Source organism: Vombatus ursinus, unplaced genomic scaffold (genome assembly GCF_900497805.2).
Source record: "Vombatus ursinus unplaced genomic scaffold, bare-nosed wombat genome assembly UNPS02014833.1, whole genome shotgun sequence".
NCBI lineage: Eukaryota > Metazoa > Chordata > Mammalia > Diprotodontia > Vombatidae > Vombatus > Vombatus ursinus.
The window spans coordinates 6,017,373-6,041,147 of NW_020954611.1; the positions used below are offsets into that span (position 1 = coordinate 6,017,373).

Sequence of the window (23,775 nt, forward strand, 5' to 3'; positions counted from 1 at the left end):
ACTCTTTCTCTGTGGTCTTATGCCAGACATCAAAACATGCACAGAATTCTACCCTTCTGGCAGAGCCACAGAGGGGAAGAAACCTTCCTTGTTCTCAGATTCCTGCAACTACCCAAGTAAATTCCTATGGTTTTAGATCATTGGACAGAATTGACAGAGGTAACAGTCTCACTGATGTTTATTTCTATCAGCCCTAGAAGTCAATGTAAAGTACAAATCACTTCAACTGATCAATGGGAAAATGTCTAGTCACTCTCTGAAACAGTCCAGCCATGAGTGGGTGTGATCTTTCTCTGTCTCCAAACTTTAAGATATTCAGAAAAGTGCCACAAATGAGTCTCAGTAACTGTCATTCACCATTGGAAGACATACCTACTCTCTAAGATCACTCTTATAGTGATTATAGAATATTAGAGCTGGAAGGGCCCAAAGAGGTTGTTTCATCCAACCCATTCACTTAATGAATAAGGAAACAGCTTAAAGAGGAGAGTTTCTGATATCATAATGACAAGACCAGGTTTTCTGAGTCCTCCTTAAGTGGTCTTTCCACTGGATCACATTGTCTTCTCTCTTCTCCTCCTCCAATGTATAGGTTGTAGGTGTCTTAACTTGAAAAAGGAAAAAAAAAACACTCAGAAACCCCTGCTTAGAATGTTTCATCGAGCCTGATCTCCTGTCTTACCCACTCCACAGTGATGCTGTTAACAAAACTCTTATCTAGGTCTAACCACCCTTTGTTGCTGTTGTTCAGTCTCATACAACTCTTCATGACCCCATTTGAGAGGTTTTCTTGGCAAAGATACTGGAGTGGTTTGCCATTTCCTTCTCCAGCTCATTTTACAGATAAGAAAACTGAGGCAAACAGGGTTAAGTGACTTGCCCAGAGTCACACAGCTAATGAGTTTCTGAAGCAGAATTTGAACTGGGGTCTTGCTGACTCTAGGCCTGACATTTTATCCACTATACCACCGAGCTGCCTGTCTAACCACACTACAAGTTAACAAACTGAAAACCATAGATAGGTTCTAATCCCACCTCCACCACTTCCTAGTTGTGTGACTTTGAACAGACCACATCTCCTCTCTGGACCTCAGTTACCACATTTCTAAAATAAGAATGAATTGTGCTGCCTTTTTCATATGGTTGTTATAATGATCAAATGAGAAAGTATAATACAAATGTAAGCCATCAGTGTCATTGTCAACCATCAGCATTTTCATCTTCATTTCTCAAAAAAAAGTCAGACCAGAGTCAACACTGTCCTTCTCTAGTATCCTAAATGTATGCACAAATGCACAAAAGGTGAAATTAGTTTTATCTAATTAAGAGAATGATCTCAGCAGAATGAAAATGTAAAATTCTCTATAGATTTTTTTTTTACCAGAACTGAATAACGCAGGACTACAGACCACAGGGATCTCAGGGTATAGGTTTGAAAACAGCAGGATCATTATTCCTCGTAAGAAACCACATGGCTATTGGAATGAGATAAGTATGGCTAAGATTTTGAAAAGAGACCAATAATAAAACCTAACTATAAGCAGGACCCAGTGTGAAGCAAAACCACCCCTGTTCTATCACAGGAAGCTACTTCTCTCCCATCAAACAGCAACCATATCTAATTGGTTAACGTGATTAGAGTATATTAAAATGAAAGACCGAGTATCTCTTGGATAGGAAAAGTAACTCAACATCAGAGGACCCACAGCTATAGGTGATCAATTCAAAGAATGTATATCCCACCCAAGCCTGAGCAGAACATTTTTTCAAAAAGCATCCAGCCCAGTATCTCACCATGTTGACATTTAAAAAGGTTGAAGAGGCATAGTTTCTGGGTAATTTAATCATTTTATTAATAAGCTCAGCAGGTTATTAATAAAAGCATGGTCATTTGGTGTCTCTCTTAGACTAAAGACAATCATAGTGGTGGACTTACAGTTTATATACCCTTGAAAATAGTAGGCACTCCATCAAGCAGCAATCAAATCTAATTGGTTAATGTGATTGGAGGTGGGTTATATTAAAATGAAGGACTGAGTATCCCTTGGATAGGGAAAGTATGGTACATCAGATCACCCACGGCTTTAGGTGATCAATTCAAAGCCTGAGCAGAACACAGTAACTTTCACCAGGGTGGGACCTCAAACAAGATCTAGGAGAATTAATGCAAACTCATTATTAGTAATGTCCTTCTGAAGAAAAACTGAACTTTTCAAATGAGGGGTTTAGAAAAAGAGGAGAGTCTCTGAATCTCCCCAAGATGTTAGTTATAAATAATCATTTCTCGCACCATAGTTGCTATTTAATCAATGTTTGTTGAATTAAATTGAATTGAATTGTTAATGTGCATTAAAAGCCTTCTGGAAGGTCAGAGGTCATGCAGGAAGTCAGTTCCTGTTTTATTAGACCCAATGGTAGTTAAGTTATCTTGGCAATGTTGAAAAAGAAAAGCCTTCAGCACCTGCGCTCAGGAAAGCTTGAAGAAAATAACCTAGCCTGGAGAAATAGAATTTAGTTATTTTCAGGCTTAATTAAGGCCTTATAAATGGTCTGCTTAGGCCAGCAGTGGGCTATGTTAAAGTACCTTAACTGTCGCCAGGGGCCAATGGCCATAATCTCGGCCTTGGTCAGCAGAATTGACTGCTTGTGGGTTGAGCCATAATGAGGTCAGCATATTCTTATTTCAGAGGATATTTAATAGGATATTTGTAACCACAAAGGGCAAAAATCAGAGTCTGGTGCTATCTATTCAAAACAAGCCCAAAAAAGTGTTTCTAAAACCATTGGCGATCATAATAAATAAATCCAGCAATCAAACCACTGAGGACTTGTATTTGCCCAGTTGCCTACATTCTGTGAGATTTTCATGAATTAAAAAGTAGCCTATTTGAAGATATATTTGTAGATAATGTAAAAAAAAGAAAGAAATCAATCAATAAAAAAAAAATTTAAGCAGCCTACAGGTGACGTGTCAAACACACACAGCCACATCATTCCCAAGGGCTGCTGAACCAAGTTAAAATGACATTGGAAAAACTTAATGAAATAAATAAAAATTCAATAAAACATAGATAATGTTAATCTATGGTTTTCTGTGTCACTATGCAGGCTTTGGGGATCCTTATCTAATGGTTTAGTGGCCCCTGTTCTATCTGAATTTGAGACATTTACCTAAATGTTCAGGGGCCACAATGAGGGAGGCTTGTTTTTATATGGAGACGAGATGGCAGCTAAAATCATATCTAATGTCCAGGTGCCTGAAATTCCACCCCTGGAGTTTCATTCCTTTAAGTTTAAACAGAGTTTTCTCTTTTTCTGTGCCTACTTTGGAAAAAAACAAAACAATTTCTCCTAATAAGTAATGAACAGAAACAACAAAAATTCTCCTGATTAACAATTTCTCCTAAATAACACATTAGTTACAAAGGCCCTTGTCTAGTCACCTAACTTCTCTGAGACTCAATTTCCCCTTCTACCTTTGCACAGGCACATGTATCTGCCACCACCACCCCCATATGCCCTTCCCTCCACATTTCTGCCTCTTAGAATACCTAATTTTCCTCAAAACAGTTTAAATACCACCTTCTCAGGTTCTTAGTGTCCACTGACCTTGTTTCTTTAAATATTTCAATAACAGTATTTCAATGTCATTGGTTTCCTTTGTAATATTATATTTTATACATTTGAAAACATCATTCTGAGGATTCTGTAGACTTCACTAGACACAAAAAAAGGAGCTAAGGACCCCCTATTCTTCAGGGAGCTTTTCCTAATTAACTAAAGCTGCACATGCCTCCTATACTCCCACACACACAAGTTATCTTATAATTTATTTTATATATACTTATAAGGGTACATACTGTCTCTACTGATTGAATATAAGCTCCCTAAGGAAAAAAAACTGTTTATATGTTTGTCTTTGTGTTTCTAACAATGTCTGACACATACAGTAAGTTCTTGATAAAGGTTAGTTGACTGAATGATTGCTAATACTTTCCCTACTTATCTCACAGTCCATCAGTGAGAATTAAATGAGATGCCATATGTAAAGTGCTTTATAATAACAAATAAGCAACATAAAAGTAAACCACAAATATTGGCATGATTAACAGTGTAACAGAAGGAATAATAAGGCAGAGTTGATTGGATCTCTGCCAAGAGAGATAGGAAATGTGTCTAAACAGGTGCCTCATTGACAGTAAGACTGGGTGAGAGACAGAAAAGTAGAGAATCACAGCGAGGAAGGCGGGCAGTCCAATGGACAGAGTGCTGGACCTGGAGTCAATAAGATCTGAATTCAAATATAACCTCAGATTTAATTCCTGTGTGACTCTAGGCAAGTCATTTCACTTCATGTGGCCTTTAAAAGGTGTGAGAAACATAGTTTAATTTAGTATTTAGTAAGTTTAATAAGTTTAAATTTAGTAGATAATTTAGTCATTTTATTAATAATGCCAACAGGTTTATTAATAAAAGGAGGTCAGTGACACTCTTGAATGCCAAAGACCCTTTATGGCAGTGAGCTCACAGTTCATATACCCTTGGAAGACTGGATGTTACTGAGGGTGGTAAGGAACTCTAATTGGTTAACAATTAATAAGAAAATGAATATTACAATGACAGACCGGGCTATATTCCAGTCAGGATCTTGGGGGTACTTCTCCTTCCAGATTGATTTTTTTTTTGAGTAAAGAAAAGGCCATTTTTTGCCCTATTTCTTACCTAGCCTTAATCACCAAATGAAAATTGCCTCAGTCAAACTGAGACCTGGGAAAGATCTTAACTTAAAAAGGCCAAAGTCTCCCACTGCATCCATGGCCATCTCCGAGTCATCCTGATCTACATCTAGTCACTGGATCTAGCTGGCCCCAGAGGAGAAAGTGGGACTGGTGACTTTGCACAGCCCTCCATCACTCAAATCCAATTCATTTGCAAGTCAAGCCATCACATTTCTTGATCCAACCATTTTGGAGAGCAATTTGGAACTATGCCCAAAGGGCTATAAAATGTGCATACCCTTTGACCCAGCAATAGCACTTCTAAGGCTATATCCCAAAGAGATCATACAAATGGGAAAAGGACCCACATGTACAAAAATATTTATAGCAGCTCTTTTTGTGGTGGCAAAGAATTGGAAATTGAGGATCAATTGGGGAATGGCTGAACAAGTTGTGGTATATGAATGGAATGCTATTGTGCTATAAGAAATGATGAACAGGCAGACTTCAGGAAAACCTGGAAAGACTTGTATGGTCTGATGCTGAGTGAAGTGAGCAGAACCAAGAGAACATTGTACACAATAACAGCCACATTGTGCGATGACTAATATTGATATACTTAACCCTTCCCAGCAATACAAGGATCCAAGACATCTCCAAAGGCCTCATGATGGAAAATACTATCCACATCCAAAGAAAGAACTATGGAGTTTGAATGCAGATCGAAGCATACCGTTTGCTATTTCTTTTCTTCTGTTGAGTTTTGTTTCCTCTTTCTGGTGGTTCCTCCTATTAGTTCTAATTCTTACTTACAACATCATTAGTGTGAAAATACATTTAATAGGAATGTATATGAATAGCCTATATCAGATTGTGCGCCATCTTGGGAAGCGTAGTAGGGTAGGAGGGGGACAAAAATTTTAAATTCAAAAGCATATGGAAGTGATTGTTGATAAATCAAAATAAATTAATTAAATAAAAAAGAGGAAAAAAAGACCTCATTTCTGATGTCATTGGTCCTCTCAAGAAGGAATGACAAACAACAACAACAGGGTGCATGACTTGGGTCACCCAAGTGTTGATCAAAGAGACTTCTCAATTTCCACGTTACCTGTCATACAAAAGGGAGAATCTACATTTTCCCAGACCTGTCTAAGTAAGCACAATAAGCAAAAATCCTCCCATTAACCCAAATTTAGAATTTCTTTTACTGTTTGATTAGATCTAGGCCTGAGTAAGTCTTAGTATAAGATTTCTGACACTGGTTATTTCTGGATGAGGAAGTAGAAAAGGGGGGAAAACTTGGTTAATTAGTTATTAATATAAGAGAGAAATAATCATTTCTTTCACTCAGTTTGTTCAACCATTAAAACAGGAATAATAATAGCATGTACCTTCCAGAGTTGCTATGAGGCTCAAATAAGAAAATGTTTGTAAAGAGCTTGGCACACAGTAGGCACTTAATAAATGCCTGTATCCCACCTCCCTTCCATCCCTATGTGGAAAGGATATTTGAAACAATCTAGTCCAACCTGCTCATTATACTAATTCAGGAAAAAGGAGACCAGAAGAGGTTGAATTAATTTGACCCAGACAATCTAGTTAATTAGTAACTAAAGAAGAAACTTGGCTTCATAATTATGTCCTGGTCATTTAAACCTAACACAGACACTTAAGACATAGTGAGTATCTATGTGATACTATAATTATTAATTTGACTCTACAAAGGCTCTTTTTCAGCTATTCAGCCAAAAACACGCTGAATTCATTTATTTCAGTGCAGAAATTGGCCTTTATCTTATTCTCTCTCACTTCTCTGAGAGGGTTTAAAAGTGGTCAAGAATGAACACACATGTGTGTGATTACTTATTTAAAAATGCAGACTCCCTATCACCACAAATGAAGGACATTTTCTTCACAGAAAGGGATTTTAAAGGTTTTTCTGACAATTCTTGTACCGTTTTTTTAACTGCCTGCTATCTATCATGGGACAACCACATCTTGCAGCTAAATGCATGCCATGTTGTGACTCTATCAGAACTCAGATGGAAATAATGGTGCTCTTTAAAAGAGGGATATTGTTGGCCAGCTAGTTGGCATATTGGATAGAGTGTCGGGCCTGAAGTCAAGAAGACTCATCTTCCTGAGTTCAGATCTGGCCTCAGACACTTACCAGCTGTGTGATCCTGAGCAAGTCACTTAACCCTGTTTGCCTCAGTTTCCTCATCTATAAAATGAGCTGGAGAAGGAAATGGCAAACCACTCCAGTATCTTTGCCAAGAAAATCCTCACATGGAGTCACGAAGAGTTGGACACAGCTGAAACTACAGAACAACATTATCAATGTTGTGTTGTATTTTTATTCATTTTGTTAAACATTTTCCAATTGCCTTTTAATTTGGTTCCTGAAGCACTAGGGAGTTTTGTATGCAAGACCTGCTGAGTTTGACCCCTCTGCATTAGAGGAAAGCAAGCAATCTAGAGCTGGTACAAAGTAGCTTCCTGGAGGGACTAGAAATAATCAGAGACACCTGTGGCCTGCAAAAGCTCTGTGTCTAAAAGTAGCAAGACTGGGGACAGAGGATTCCCCCAATACTCTGTCCTTAGCCATAGGAGAGAGCTCTGAAGACCCAACACTCCAAACTTCAAACATCTCAGGAGGTCAAGATCAGCACAAGAACTCAGAGAAACCAGGGCAAGACCCAAAGCCCGGTTTCAGAACTAAAGATGGAGAGATGAAAAAATAAAACATTATCTATTATTAAATATTATTGCAAATCTAATACCATAACAACTGCAAATGCTCCAAGGAAAAATGGATTTTCCACAAGAGCTACATGAATACCTAGAAAGGTTAAGCAAGAGATAAGATGAAAGGAGGGAAATAAAGAAATGGAGAGAAAATGAAATAAAAGCTCTTCAGGAAAGAATTGGAAGGAGAATAGTTTAGAAAAGAAAGTGGTGAGCTTTACCCAAGAAATAAAATCAGCAAAAACTAGAATATACCAGAGAGAAATCAACTCAATGAAAGAGCAAGAAATGTTAGAATAAATTTTAAAAATTAAAAATAGATGAAAAGGTAATATACCTGATGTAAAAAATAACTGACCTCAAAAACAGGTCAAGAGAGGGAAAAATTATGAATAATTGGACTCCATGAAAATGAAAACCATGGTAAAATAACAAACACAAATCTAGATACTATATTTCAAGAAATCACAAATGAAAACTGAAAAGATATATTAGAACCAAAGGTCAAAGTAAAGAAAGAACCCACCAATCACCTCCTGAAAGGAACCCCAAAAGGAAACAAAAATCTAGACTTCTCATAGTGAAGAAAAAAATATCACAAGTATCCAGAATGGAGTTCAAGTAAAGCTAGCAAAGATTGCACAAGACCTGGCAGCTTCTAATGAGAACAAGAGGAGTTCCTGTAATACTATATTCCAAAAGGCAAAAAAGATAGACTTACCCTATGCCAGGCATTATGTTAATCATTAGAGATACAAAGAAAGGCAAAAATAATCCCTGCCTTCTAGGAGCTCACATTTTAATGGGGCAGATATCATACAAACAATTAGGTACTACAGGAGACATACAGAGCACATTGAAGGAAATCTCAAAGGGAAGGCCCAACAGTAAGGAGAATTAGGAAAGGCTTCTTGCCAAAAATCCTAGATGGTGGGTTGTTGTTTGTCCTGGTGGAATTTTAGCTGAGACTTGAAGGAAGCCAGGGAAGCCAGGAGGTGGAGATGAGAAGGGAAAGCATTTCAGGCATTTGGGGCAGATAGTAAAAATACCTGGAGTTAGGAGATGGAATGTCTTGTTTGGGGCAGGAAAAGGAGGCCAGCATCACTGGAGCATATCTGGGTAGTATGTAAGGTGTAAGAAGACTGGAAAGGTAGGCAAGCATCAGATTATGAAAGACTTTAAAAGCCAAACAGGATTTTTTTTGTCCTGAAGATGATAAATAGAAAGCCATTGAAGTCTGGTGGTGGAGGTGGTGGTGGTGATGGTGTTTTGGAGGTTTGTTTGTGTTATGGGGGATGACATAAAAAGACTTGTGGTTTAGGAGAATCATTTTGGGAGCTGAGTGGAGGATGGACTAGATTTTAGAAAGACTTGAGACAAGGAAGGAAGGAAGGGAGAAAGCAGGCATTTATTAAGCACCTACTATGTGCCAGGCACTGTGCTAAACACTTTACAAATACTATCTCATTTACAAATACTGTCTCATAACAACCTGGGGAGGTAGGTGTTATTAATGTCCCCATATTACAGTTGAGGAAACTTAGGCATACAAAGATTAAGTGACTTACTCAGGGTCACACAGTTAGTAAACATCTGAAGGAGATCAAAGGAGAGTCCAGAAGTAGGTCATGGGAAGCAGAGAGAATTCTGACTCCCCTACAATGACTAATGCAGGAAGGGGGTATGAGTGAAGTTGCAACCAGTGCTGGAGACAGTAGTCAGTACTGCCATGTCATCAGGAAGGAGACAGATTTCTCGACAAGTTCAAGAGGATAGAAGGAGTGAGAAAGCAAAAGGTCTAAGATGCTATCAGAATTCTTAACTATAGAGTCATCAGTCATTCTGGAGAGCGCAGTGGAAGGGGCAGGTGGATCTGGAGTGCAGATTGGACCCCTTGTGAGGAGTCTGGTTGAAGGGGGATGCAGAAAAGGGAGCAGGCAGAAAGACAGAATGGGATTCGTAGAATGACATCTAGGGTTTCAGAATCATTGGGATGAGAGAGTATGACTAATATGAGTTAAGGCAGATTAGTAACTGGAAAGAAATCCATTAAGGAAAGGAGGTGATTAGATTGCACAGGACCCTCCCTTGAAGTCCAAACTGTTGGCAAATAATGATGTTGAGTCTTATAAAGCCCAGGAGGCCCAACTGACAACAAATATGAGCTATCCAAGGTACGTCCAGAATGACTGGACAGGAAGTAGGAGCTGGCATTTCAAGGTGGGTCTGACCTGATCTTTGGAGTGTTGGAAGAGATCCTGGTGCAAAGACAGAAACCAGAAGGCTGAGGCCTGGATCAGGGCTGATACAAAGGACCTGGGAAGACTCAGGAGTAATGTAACATGCTGGGTCAAGGCGGATACAGGAATGTGGACAAAGAAGCACAGGCAGGTAGGCACACAGGCAGGCAGGCTGAATCTAGGGCTCTAAGTTGCAGGTGTGAGGGCAGAGACCACAGGGACACTGGAGCTGAATTCCAGAAGTAGCACCACCTGATAAGTCCCAGATGCCACTGCTCCGGTGTACATATAGTATCTGGCCCCCTAATCATGGCTCAGAGAGATAAATTTCCCCTTAATCAAAAAGGTGTTGTATTTCTGTACAACAATCAGTGGCATCAAACTATAATACAAGGCAAGCCACTAATCTGTTCATCGGGATCCCCGCAGGCCACAGGTTGACTTAGTTTTAAAATGTGATGTTATCTATATTGTATTGTATTTGTATTTCTTCTGTTGAGTATTTCCCAATGACATTTTAATCTGGTACGGGTTGCACTGGATGTGATGCCTACAGGCTATGTTTTTGTTTTTGACACCTCTGTCTTAGATGACACTGTCTTCCTCTTGTCATTCTGGTTTTAAATAAACCAAGATATTTGCCCTAAGTATCTTCCAAATCTTTATGCTTCAGACAGTCTATGTTCGTTGACTTTTTTTTTAAACCTTTGTTGTTGACAACTCACTAGGGAGTGCAGTAGGAAACAAGGCATTTAGAAGATTATGTAAAAACAAAATATATCAGTAAATTATGTCTGTTCTTATCCCAGCCTCTGTCAGAGCTCTCAGAATTCACTAATCAAGTTTCCTTTTCCTCATGCTCATTGTGAATCAGTTTCACTTTCCACTTTCTATTCCAGTTTTAGTTACCACAACACTGCTCTCCACCCCCAAACACACACTCAGTTTCACTTTCCAGTTTCTATTCTGGTTTTCGCTGCCACAATTCCACACTGTGCCGCCCCAAAACACACTCTTTATCTGCCGATTACTTTTTCCTTTGAATTCAATTGCCTCGAGAAGCCATCAGACAAGTACACTAAGCTTCTAAATAGGAAATCAGACTCTTTCACATCCCTACAGAACCACAAAGAAGTAGCCAGAATTGATGAAGAGAAGAGTTTTTTTTTCTTTTCTATTGCCTTTGAAATTTTATAGCTGGTATTTTATCAGACTTAAATGGATGAGCATCATTCATACCCACTGAGGGCAGATGTTCATCTGACCCAGTTAGGAGAGAGCTCCCCCTCCAAGACAGTATATGATCATTGTCAAATGAGTAACACAGCTAATTGCTAGGGCAGTTCAGAGGGGGGAAAGAGAACAGCAGGCCAAAGGCTTTACAGAGAGTAAGACTTTAGCTGTATTTTAGAAGATGAGTAGAATTTGATTGAGCAGCCCACTGGGAAGAGGGCATTTAAAGGGGAAACGATATGGGCACAGGCACCATAGTCTAGATAGGCAGAAACAGAGCTTGAAAAATATGAAAGAAGATCTCAACAAAGTGAGCAGACACTGATCAGATTGAAGTACTTACTTGCATAAATAAGAGAGCAAGGTTCAGGACTTGAGGGTCCAATGAAGGAACTGGGACCTTGTGAATAATGGCCTCGTGACAAAAGTCACTCCCAAATGTCATTCTTTGTTCTTCAGGGCATTAACGCTGTATTGACTATGAGACCCAGTCTGAACTCTGACTCTTAGATTGCTGTGACTCACTCTCCCAACCTTTTGAACTACCTAGGTCAACATGGTTTCTCAACAGCTGTTGTCACCTTGGGAGCCACCAAAATTCCCCAAAGCGAATGAGGCAAAGAGACCAGACCAAAACTCTTTCAAGCCTTTGATGAGGCTGGCAGTTCTGCTTACACAACAATAGAAAAAGATTCTTCCTAACAAGTCAGTCGATTTCAATAAACGTTTATTCAGCACCTATTTTGTGCCAGGCTCTGTGCTAAGCCCTGAGGATACAAAAAGAGGAAAAAACAGCCCCTGCCCTCAAGGAGCACATGATCTAATGGGGAAAAAAACAAGCAATTAAAATTACATACTTTACAGGATAAATAGGAAATAATTAAGAGAGAAAGCATGAGAATTAAGAGGTGTTGGGGGATAGCAGGAGAAAATGGCCAGACCTGAGAGATAGGGTATCTTGCTCATGGAACAGCAAGGAGGTGGGTGTCACTGGATGGAAAAGTACTTTTGGGGAAGTAAGGTATAAGAAGACTGGAAAGATAGGAGAGGGTTCCATTATGAAGGGCTTTGAAATCCAAACCAAGAATTTTGTATTTGATCCAAAAGGCTATAGAGAACTCCTGGAGTTTATTGAGTGGGCAGATGACATTGTCAGGTCTGTGCTTTAGCAATGTCACTTTGGTGGCTGAATGGAGGGCGGGTTGAAGTGGGGAGAGACCTAAGGCAAGCAGATCCACCAGCAGGCTATTGAAGTAGCCCAGACATGAAGTGATGAACAATGTTAGAAGAGAGAGGGGGGTGTATTTGAGAAATGCTGCAGAGGTGAAAAATGAACAGAACTTGTCGACAAATCATATACGGGGAAGGGCACTGACACTGTTGGCTATGAAAACCAGTCTGAACTCTGACTCTTAGATTGCTGTGACTCATACATATACAGGGAAGGGGGGTGAGAGATAGTGAAGAGTCAAGTCTAGGTCGGTGGCCTGAGGAACTGGAAGGATAGCATGGCAAGGGGAAGCAAAGAACATTCCAACTTCCCCACCTTAACCATTGAGTAGAGGGGAATGAGCGAAGGTGCAGCCAGTACTGTAAAAGGGTGGCCAGGGAGTCTATGTCATGAGAGGGGAGCCAGGTTTCAGGTATAACTAGAAGATTTTAGGAGAGAGAAAAGATTTTGGATGAAGGAAAGTGTGTTGTTTATGAAACAGGCATTCCAGAAGGCATAGTGGCAGGAGTAGGTGGCATTTGGTTGGAACATTAGGGTGAGAGGGTTGAGGGGGGTGGGAATAAGAAATAAAGTGGTAGGGGATGGGGAATAAAATTTGGATGATGATCTACAGGGCTTCAGAATGCCTAAGATGCAATGTGTATGACCAGATGTGAGAATGTTCATCATTGGGTGGAGGACACCACGCCTCAGGGGAGGCTAGAGATGGGTTTGGAGACAAGTAGATCATGAAATGGAAGGCACATGGTCAGATAGGAGGCTGCCTTTCACTACTCCTCTTCCATCTGAAGGCTGGAGATTAGAAAGGAAATTGTGCAGCAGGAGACAGAAGCTGAACCTGCAGAGCAGGATATGAAAGCCCTGTTCCTCATTTATTTTCTTCCCCTTCCCTCTAGAACCAGGATCAGGAGGAGATGGAAGGCCTGCAGTCAAAAGGGTTGACGCTCTTCTTTGCATGGAGGTTCTCCACATCACTATTGGGAGATCAGACCAGCAATATAATATGGAAGCTGCCTTGTGTGGGCATGGATAGAAGGCTCTCTCTAGGCCTCTAGCAGACCTCCCTCAAGGGATATGTTTTAAATAGAAAGAGTAATCAGGGCCTAAAAACAGTGCTCTCTCTCTCTCAGGGCTCTCGATCCTCCCCTCCACCAAGAGAAGGGAAATTTGCAAAGTATATCCAGTTGGGCCAAGGAAAGGTAATCCATTGCCATCTTCTTTTCAGAAATAATTATGGGTAAGTATGAGTCTCATTTATTTAAGGTTATTGTTAAGGAGTCTGTTTTCATGGGATAGGAGTCATTTAATAATGTATTTGGAGGTTTGTATTGAGAAAGGAATTTTTCCTGATTGTGATTCATAATATCCAATCAACAGACCTTTCACTTAAGCAGCATTGCACATTTTTAATTGCGTTCAACTAGCCAACTACACAAACAAAAAAAGATCCCTTTGTGGACCAAGTAGCGGTCCTTAAACAGGCGCAGTGTTGTGGCCTCCTTTACAACTTTTGGTAGAAAGATATGGGCATAGAATCTATTAAAAATCACCTCCTTCTTAGATATTTATTAAATGTCAGACAGATTCGATGAAAAACTGGGAGAGCATCTCCTTAGAAATCCATGTGTTCTTATGGTAGAGAGCTGGTACAGAAAATCAGGTAGTCATTGTTGATACCATGAGGATAGGGATCGTGGCTTATTTGTGTGAAGATTCATCAAGAGGGCCTGGTCACCCTGATGAGGTTTAAAGAATAATACCCTTATTTGGAATATTTATTATGCGTAAAAAAAATGACTGCATAAAGGTACAGAGTTGTGCCTCTTTAATAAGAGAGAATTTCCCAATGGAGTCTTTAAGGTTTAACACTGGATGATTAGAGTGATTTAGGCTATTGAGGATTGTGGCTGCCCTGTTCACACTGGAGCTACAAAAGAAAAAGGGGCAGCTAGGTGGTACAGTGGATAGAGCACTGGGCCTGAAGCTGGAAAGATCTAAGTTCAAATCTGGCCTCAGACACTTACCAGCTATGTGACCCTGGAAAAGTCACTTAATTCCTGTTTGCCTCAATTCCTCATCTAAAACTTGGAGACATACTAGAGAAGGAAATGGAAAACTACTCCAGTATTTTTGCCAAGAAAATTGCATGGACAAGTCCATGGCATTATGTAAAGTTGGACACAATTAAACACCAATGAAAGAAAAAACTATAAGAGTATATTTGCTGATTCAGTCAGAGAAATATGTAGATCTGTGAACACAGATCAGGCTGGAGAACTGAGAAGTACATCAAGGCTTCTGCTGATTGAAGCTTGTCTCTTTGTAGAATTGCCTTTTCTTATCCAAGAACCTATCTTGAGACTCCCCCAAGATTGAACCTGTTCTAAAGTTCATGGCTTTGGGTGCTGGGCCAGAGGTTACATATGTCTGTGACAAGGTCATGCACAAAAAAAAATTGTTTAATAAATGTTGAATTCCCTCTGTTCCCTTCCTGGGTTTCTGTTCATTCTTCTAGCTCCTTCACAGGCCAGCCCTTCATCTTCCTTCTTACCACTAAATATCAGCCCTCTCTCTGTTCTTCCTTCTGCTCTTACCAGAAAGTTTTTGAACACTTTTTTTTAACACATCTCTATTTCGCAAATCACTTTCCAAATGACATTGCTGAGGAGATCAGTCACCACTCTGCCAGCCCCATATCTCCAGTAAGGGGGCATTTTAATCTGAATACTCCCCTGTCCCTGCATACAGTGGATCCCTTGCCAAATTCACCTTTAAGATGAAAAGCTGTTAGACTTCAGTTCATTTGGTCCTATGTTCTCATTCGGAGACAAGGAAAGTGAGGTTCAGAAAAGTGAAATGTCCCAGATCAAACAGTTGTCCCACTTCTGCCCTCGGTCCCTTACACCAGAGGTGTCCAACTCACAATACTCAGACCTCAAGTGACCAGCAAAACTCCCAAAGACTGAACCAGATTAAAATGTAATTGGGAAATGTGTAACAAGAAAAATAAAAATGCAATAAAACATAAAGGAAGTTTGAGGTTTTCTAAGTCAATACGCAGCTCACAGAAATCCATTTTTTTCTTCTGAGTTTTAACCCCACACTGCCTTATATCACTTTCTCTACCACTAGTTTGCCTGATTTTTAATAAAAAAAATTTCCCAAACATTTTCCAAATCATTCTGCCCCAGAGAAGGGTCTATATTCGTGGCTTATTCCTTTCAATCACGTATATTCTTTGTCATAAGGAATGGTTCCCTGGGCAAAGTAAGGGGAAGGTGGAGACGAAGGGGAAGTAAGGGTGGGCAGAGGATGGGTAAATATTTAGCAGTGATGGTAATAATACAACAAAAGACAGGAAGTATTGTTTTGTTTTGTTTTAAAACCAAGTCGGTGCCTTTCAGTATCCCTCATTGCTGGCATTTAGTGCTCACTCAGTTCCTCTGACTTACTGTGAGTGAGTTTCAGTTTCTATTTCTCCAAACCCACAAGCACATGACTTAATAAGCTCCTCCTTTTTTGGCTATTTAGCTCTGTCTGCCTTGTGCTGCCTGAGAGAAGCAAAGCTGGCCTCTGAAGAGGAAATCAGACTCTTTCCCATCTCTTCAGAACCACAGAGAAGGAACCAGGAATCAATCATGAGGTAAAGAGCTTGCCTTCTATTGCCTTTGAAATTATCTAGCTGCTGTTTTATCAAACTTAAATGGATGAGCATCCTTCATACCCACTGAAGGCAGATGCTCATCCATCCCAGAAGGGGGAGAGAGCTCACCCTCCAAGACAGTATATGATCAATGTCAACTGAGATTCCAATGAAGGAATTGGGACTTCGCCCTGTAGAGAGTAGGGAACTATTCAAAGGTTTGCAAATGGAGACATGACCTGATGAAAGGGGTTATGTTAGGAATATTAATCTGGCGATGGTGTGGAAGAAGGACTAGTAGCAGTACAGACTGGAGTCTAGTGAGAATATTTAGGAGGCTCCTCCAACAGTCCAGGCATGAGATGATGAACTTAGAAGCAAAGTCTGAGTCCTGGGTCACTGGACATATATGTATAAATACATGCATATAAGTATACATATAGGTATGCATATATGCATGTACATGCACACATTTAAATATATGTACACAGAGTTAGGTTCTCAAGTTTCCTTGTTTATTTCTTTAATCCAAAAATACTTTTCCTTCACTAGAAGTAGCAGGACAGGAAAAACTTGGGAGGATGAGTCTTCCTGACACCAGGCCAGATGCTCTATGCACTATGGCACCACCTAGCTGCCCACAACAAGTCTCTCTCTCTCTCTCTCTGGGCTTCAGTTTCTCCTGTCCCTTCCCTTCCATTTCTAGATCCTCATCATCTCATACCTGGACTGTTGCAGGAACCTCCTGAACATTCTCACATTTCCATATTAGTCATGTTGTGAAAGAAAACATAGACCAAAAAAAAATCCTCAAGAAAAATAAAGTTTAAAAGTATGCTTTAATCTCTATTCTGACACCATCAGTTCTTTCTCTGGGGATAGATAGCATTTTTCATCATAAGTCTTTCAGAGTTGTCTTGGATTATTGTATTGCTGAGAATAGCTAATTCACTCACAGCTGATGATCTTACAATATTGCTGTTACTTTGTACACAGTATACTTCACTTTGCATCAGCTCATATAAGTCTTTGCAGGTTTTTCTGAGAGCATCTTGCTCATCATTTCTTATAGCACAATAGTATTCCATCAAAATCACATACCACAATCTGTTCAGCCATTCCCCAATTGATGGGCACCCCTTCAATTTTCAATTCCTTGCCACCAGAAAAGAGCTGCTATTAATATTCTTGCACACACAAGTCCTTTTCTCCTTTTTTTAAAAATTTCTTTTGTGATATAGATCCAGTAGTGATATTGCTAGGTCAAAGGGTATTTGTGGCCTTACAGCCCTTTGGGCATAGCTCCAAATTGCTCTACAGAATGGTTGGATCTATTCACAACTCCACCAACAGTACATTAACGTCTCATTTTTCCCACATCCCCTCCATTCCTTTTCTGTCCTTATTAGCCAATTTAATAGGTACCTCAGAATTGCTTTAATTTGAATTTCCCTAACCAATAGTGAGTTAGAGCATTTTTTCATATGGTTGTACATAGCTTTGATTACTTCATCTGTAAGCTGTTCATATCTTTTGATCATGAATCAATTGGGGAGTGGCTCTTATTTTTATAAATCTGACTCCATTCTCTATATGTTTGAAAAATGATGTCTTTATCAGAGAAACTTGCTTCAAAATTTTTTTCACAGCTACTATTGCTAACTGTATTTCCCTCCATTCTATCCCCTTCCCTGTTTATTCTATTCTCTTTCCTTTCGACCTATCTCTCCTCAAAAGTGCTTTGCTTCTGACTACTCTTCCCCCAATCTGTCCCCCTTCTATCACACGCTCTCCTTCTCTCATTTTCTTTCCCTCCTACTTTCCTGTAAGGTAAGATAGATTTCTATACTCAATTGGGTGCATATGTTATTCCCTCTTTGAGCCAATTCTGATGAGAGTAAGGTTCACTCACTCCCTCTGAACTTCCCTCTCTTCCCCTCTACTGTAAAAGCTTTTTTTCTTGCCTCTTTTATGTGAGATAATCTTTCCCATTCTACCTCTCCCTTTCCCTTCCTCCCAGTACATTTCTCTCCCCCCCATTTTATTTTTTAGATATCATCCCTTCATACTCAACTCACCCCTGTGCCTTCTGTCTATATATATTCCTTCTAACTGCACTAATAATGAGAAAGTTCTTAAGAGTTACAAGTATCATCTTCACATGTAGGAATGTAAACAGCTAAATCCTATTAAGTCCCTTGTAACTTCCCTTTCCTGTTTACCATTTTATGGTTCTCTTGAGTTTTGTATTTGAAAATCAGGTTTGCTATTCAGCTCTGTTCTTTTCATCAAGGATACTTGAAAGTCCTCTATTTCATTGAATATCCATTCCCACCCCCACCCCCAAAAGGATTGTACTCTGTTTTCTGGGTAAGTGATTCTTGGTTGTAATCCTAGCTCCTTTGCCCTCTGGAATATCATATTCTGAACCCTCTGATCCTTTAACATAGAATCTGCTAAATCTTGTGTTATTCTGAGTGTGGCTCCCCAATTGTTTTTTTCTGGCTGCTTGCAATATTGTCTCCTTGACCTGGGAGCTCTGGAATTTGGCTGGGAGTTTTCATTTTGGGATCTCTTTCAGGAGGTGATCAGTGTATTCTTTCAATTTCCATTTTACCCTCCGGTTCTAGAATACCAGGGCAATTTTCCTCAATAATTTCTTGAAAAAGTAATGTGTAGGCTCTTTTTTTTGATCATGGCTTTCAGGTAGTCCAGTAATTTTTAATTATCTCCCCTGCATCTATTTTCCAGGTCAGTTGTTTTTCCAATGAGCTATTTCACATTGCCTTCTATTTTTTCATTCTTTTGGTTTTATTTTATTGTTTCTTGATTTTTCACAATGTAATTAGCTTCCACTTGCTCAATTCTAATTTTTAAAAAAATTATTTTCTTCCATGAGCTTTCAGCAAATTCTACTTTTTAAGGAGTTTTTTTTCTTCTTCAGTGAATTTTTGTGCCTTTTTTCTATTTGGTCAATTCTGCTTTTTAAGGCATTCTTCTCCTCATTGGCTTTTTGGACTTCTTTTACCATTTGGCTTAGTCTGTTTTTTAAGGTGTTATTTTCTTCAGTATTTTTTGTATCTCCTTTACCAAGCTGTTAACCCATTTTTCATGATTTTCCTGCATCACTCTCATTTCTCTTCCCAATTTTTCCTCTACCTCTCTTACTTGATTTTCAAAATCCTTTTTGAGCTCTTCCATGGCCTAAGACCAATTCATATTTTTCTTAGAGGCTTTGGATGTAGGAACTTTGACTTTGTTATCTTCTTCTGAGTGTGTGTTTTGATCTTCCTTGTCACCATAGTAACTTTCTATAGTTAGAATTTTTTTCTGTTGTTAGCTTATTTTCCCAGCCTATTTCTTGATTTTTAACTCTTTGTTAAAGTAGGGCTCTGCTTCCAGGATGGAAGGTGCACTGTTCCAAGCTTCAGGGGTTTTGTGCAACTGTTTTCAGAGATACTTCTAGGGACCTGCAAGTTTTCAGTTCTTCCAAGGTGGTATGATGTAAGGAAAGGTGTCTACTACTCTCCTGGTCTGTGCTCTGGTCTGTGAGTGATCACAAGCACTCTTTTCTGCCCTGGAATTGTGACAAAGGTCCCCACTCCACTGTGACCACCAGCTCTGGTGTATTAGTGTACTTCCTCACTCTAGGACTTCCATCCAAGACTTTGACCCAGATCTGAGTATGGGCAAAGCAACAGAGTCCTGCCTCAGGGCTAGCAAAAAAAAAAAAATATTCAGCAGCTCCCAAGGACTGCTCATGGGTTGCTGGAGCTGGGTTTGTGCTGGCATGCTCTGCACTGGATTGTGCCACACTCTTACCCAGGTGTGACAGACCTTTTCTGCTGACCTTCTAAGTTGTCTGTGGCTGGAAAATTATTACACCCTGTACTTTTGTGGGTTTGGCTGCTCCAGGAACTATTTTATGGCATTATTTAAAGGTATTTGGAGGGGTTTTGGGGACAGCTCAGATGAGTTGCTGCCTTTTCTTTGCCCTGTTCAACAGTGGTCATTCTAGTCTCCTTTCTATTGTTTGTTCAGTACTTAATAATGGAATATCCTTCCTTCCTTCCTTCCTCCTCTCCCTTTTATCCACATGGGGAATCATACTCTTACATATGAGTGCTCTAACCAAAGGAATATAAATTTTGATCACTAAAACCTTGCAAGATATTTTGGGGTTTGGAGGGCTAGATTTTTTTCTCTTCCCTAATTATTTATTTTATTTTTTAAAAACTGGGACAATTAACTCTTTTGATCTGCGTAGGTTTCATTTATGATTTCTTGAAATAGAGCTCTGGAAAACCAGGCTTTGATAATCCATTTGGATTCAAAGGGAGTTACTTGACCATGCCTTAAACCCAAATCACTCTGGTTCTCGCTGGTTGGCCAGTAATAGGTCCCAGACCAAGCCTCACTTGATCATTGTTTGGGTTTTGATGACTCAGAGCATAGGTTCCCAAGATAGGTGCTATCACCCCCCAGGGGGTGCTGGAATGATCCAAGGGGGTGGTAGTAGCTTCAGATGTAATTGGGGGGCATTGAATAAAAATAAAGGAGTGGTGGAAGCATAAGGAAAGAAGAGAAGAACATTTTGCAAAATCTTTCATACATGTTTCATATGTTGTATAACAGAGTTAAAGTCAGTGATCACATTATCTTCCAAACAAATACACAAATACAAGTTTTAACCACTCAGTGCTCAAGTCCACCAACAGGTTTTAAGAGCAAGTGTTGGCAGATGAGCATGTCAGGCATTGTTGGGAAGTCCAGCATACATCAGCTGGAATATGTGTGTGTTATGACATGCTTACAATATGATACTACACAGTTATATGACATAATATTGCATCATCAAAATTTCAATACAGGAAAAAACCCACAAATTTACAATAAACTATTAAATTTAAGATGCATCTTTTTTTAATTTATATTTTTTTTGAAATGACAAAATTTTAAAAAAAACCACAAAAGATTAAACAAAGTAGATTCCCAAGGGGAGCATTGAGTAATTTTTTTTTAAAAGGGGATGGTAGGGGAAGCTAGGTGGCACAATGGATAGAACACCAGCCCTAAAGTCAGGAGGATCTGAGTTCAAATCCAGCCTCAGACCAAACACTTGATACTTACTAGCTGTATGACCCTGGGCAAGTCACTTAACCCAAATTGTCTAAAAAAAAAAAAAAAAGAAAGAAAGAAAAAAAAAGAAAAAGGGATGGTAGGCCAAGTAAGTTTGGAAATCTCTAGCTCAGAGTAAGTGTATATAGCAACTGTTTCTGTTCTGGCCAAAAGCTGTAAGGGTCTTCCCCTCCCATCTTTATTTATTTATTTATTGAGTGGGCAAACTAGGTCATCTTTTGCCTCATTTCTTACCTAGTCTTGGATCACTGAATGGGTGTTGCCTCAGACAAACTGAGACCTTGGAAAGACCTTAGCTTAAAAAGGCCAAGGTGTCTCACTGCATCTGGGGCCATCTCCAGTCATCCTGACTGATGTCTTGCCACTGGATCCAGATGACCCTGGAGGAGAGAGTGAGGCTCTTAACTTTGCACAGCCCTCCCTCTCTTAAAAACAATTCACTTGCAAGTCAAGACATCACCCTCCTGCTGTCATTGGTCCTCCTTGAGAATGAAGGATGAACAACAACAACCTAATAATGAAATATTCTATTTGTGTCCACAGTGAGATGTCCAAGAAGAATCCTATGATGGATGCCCTGCTTGAGTTGAGATGCCACTTCACATGGGATTTAATGAGAATAGACATTTACTTGCCTGATTTAGAAAACAGAATTCTGGATGAGATTGAGTTCCTGGACACAAAATTCAATGTGGGAATTCACAACATGTTGGCCTATGTGAGGCATATAAGGGGTCAAAATGAGAAAGCTCTGGAAAGCTTGAGAGAAGCTGAAAAATTGATTCAAAAGCTGAATGATGATCAAGGAGAGATAAAAAGCCTCGTGACCTGGGGAAACTATGCCTGGATCTATTATAACATGGACAGACTCCCTGAAGCCCAGACTTACCTGGAGAAGGTAGAAGCAAGTTGTAAGAGGCGTTCAAGCCCCTTCCGCTATAAAGTAGAACTTCCAGAAATTGACTGTGAGGAAGGGTGGGCCCTGCTCAAGTTTGGAAAGGAGTATTATGAAAAGGCCAAAGATTGTTTCCAAAAGGCCCTGGAATCAGATCCTGAGAACCCTGAATTTAACACTGGATTTGCAATCAGCATGTTTCGTCTGGACGGTCAGCACACTATTCCTCAAGTATCTAGTATTTCTCTAGAGCCGCTACGACGGGCAGTCAGAATCAACCCAGAAGATAATTACCTTAAGGTTCTTCTTGCCATGAAGCTCCAAAGCCTTCATCAAGAGGAAGAAGGAGAAAAGTACCTTGAAGAAGCTTTAGAAAATACATCATCACAGCTCTACGTCCTTCGCTATGCAGCCAAATTTTACATCAAGAAAGGGTGCCTGAATAAAGCTTTTCATTTCTTAAAAATTGCTTTGCAAGCCTCTCCATCGTCTGCTCTCCTACATCACCAGATGGGATTTTGTTACAAGACAAAAATGATTAACATCAAGAAAGCTACCAACTACAAGCCACAAGGCAGGGATAGACAAGAGCTTGAGAAAGTAATTCAATCAGCCATATTTCATTTTAAAACTTCAATAGAGAACAGACCCACATTTGAGATAAGTCATATAGAACTAGGCAACATGTATGCAGAAGCAGGTGACTTCCAAAAAGCAGAAGAAAGCTACAAGGAGGTACTAAATATGAAACAACTTCAAGATAGTGTAAAGCAAAATGCCCTCTATAACTATGGCCGCTTTCTAGAGACTCACAGAAGGTCCGAGGCTGATGCTCTCACCCTTTACCTGGAAGGACTAAAAATAAACAGAAAACATAAATGGCTTCTAATTGGTTTGGAGAAACTCGCTAAAAGGCGTCTTCAGCGAAATGCATCAGATGTGGAGAGTTTGAGTTTCCTAGGATTCATCCATAAAATGAAAGAAGAGCCAGGAGAAGCCATACAGCTCTATGAGACAGCCCTAGAGTTGGGCTCCTCCCTTCTGCTTTCTAGAATGGCTCTATTCCCTCCAGATGCTGCTCAGGCACTAGCTTCTTCATGAAGCCTTTCCAGATCCCTTCAGTTGCCGCTGCATTCTTTTCTCAGCAAACACCTTGCATCTACAGAGTTTAGTTGTACCTATTCCGTTCAAACTCATTGTGCATTTTTTTCATATTGACTTGTTGTCTACTAGAATGCAAACTCCTTGAGAGTAAGGATCATTTCAGTCTTTGGAATTGTATCTCAAATGTCTAGCACAGTGCTTAGCACGATGCCTGGTACATAGTAGGTGCCTAATAAACTAATAATTGAACAATGATTCAAACAAGTACAAAGGACTCATAAAGGAAAATGCTATCCATAGCCTGATAAAGAACCGATGGACTATGAATGCAGATCGAAGTATATCTTTTTCACTTTAGTCTTTCTCATGTTTTTATTTTACTTTTGATCTGTATCTTTTCCCACAATTGTAGTGAATATGGGAAATATGTTTTACATGATAGCATATGTATTAACTAAGAGGGGAGGGGAGGGGAGGGAGGGAGAAAAATTTGGAACTCAAAATCTCATAAAAATGAATGCCAAAAATTTTCTTGATTTGTAATTGTGGGAAAAACTAATACTATTTAAAGCAAAAAAAATGTTTTAAAAATAAATGTTTATTGACTGACTGATTGCTGGCTTATTGATGGATGGATGAATTGGATGCTGAAAATAAAAGCCTCCATCAGTGGCTATGATAGATTTATCTCTTTGTCTCTTTTTATTCTTCTAACACCTTCACAGGCTTTCTTCTTACCTCTGAACACCAGTCCTCTCTGTTCTGCTGCCACTCTTCTCAGTGAGAGTTTGGATGCTCATCAATAATATTTACCTCTTTTT

The 23,775-nt window shown here is 39.6% G+C and overlaps 1 protein-coding gene across 1 annotated transcript; it reads left to right on the plus strand.

The window, feature by feature from the left end:
- Positions 1–13,391: 13,391 nt before the first annotated feature.
- On the plus strand, positions 13,392–23,446 carry LOC114026199 (interferon-induced protein with tetratricopeptide repeats 1-like). Its single transcript, XM_027839824.1, has 3 exons — positions 13,392–13,410; positions 15,705–15,816; positions 21,499–23,446. Exons 1-3 carry the CDS (start codon positions 13,407–13,409, stop codon positions 22,949–22,951), a joined length of 1,569 nt encoding a protein of 522 aa, XP_027695625.1. The 5' UTR covers positions 13,392–13,406; the 3' UTR covers positions 22,952–23,446.
- Positions 23,447–23,775: the final 329 nt, after the last annotated feature.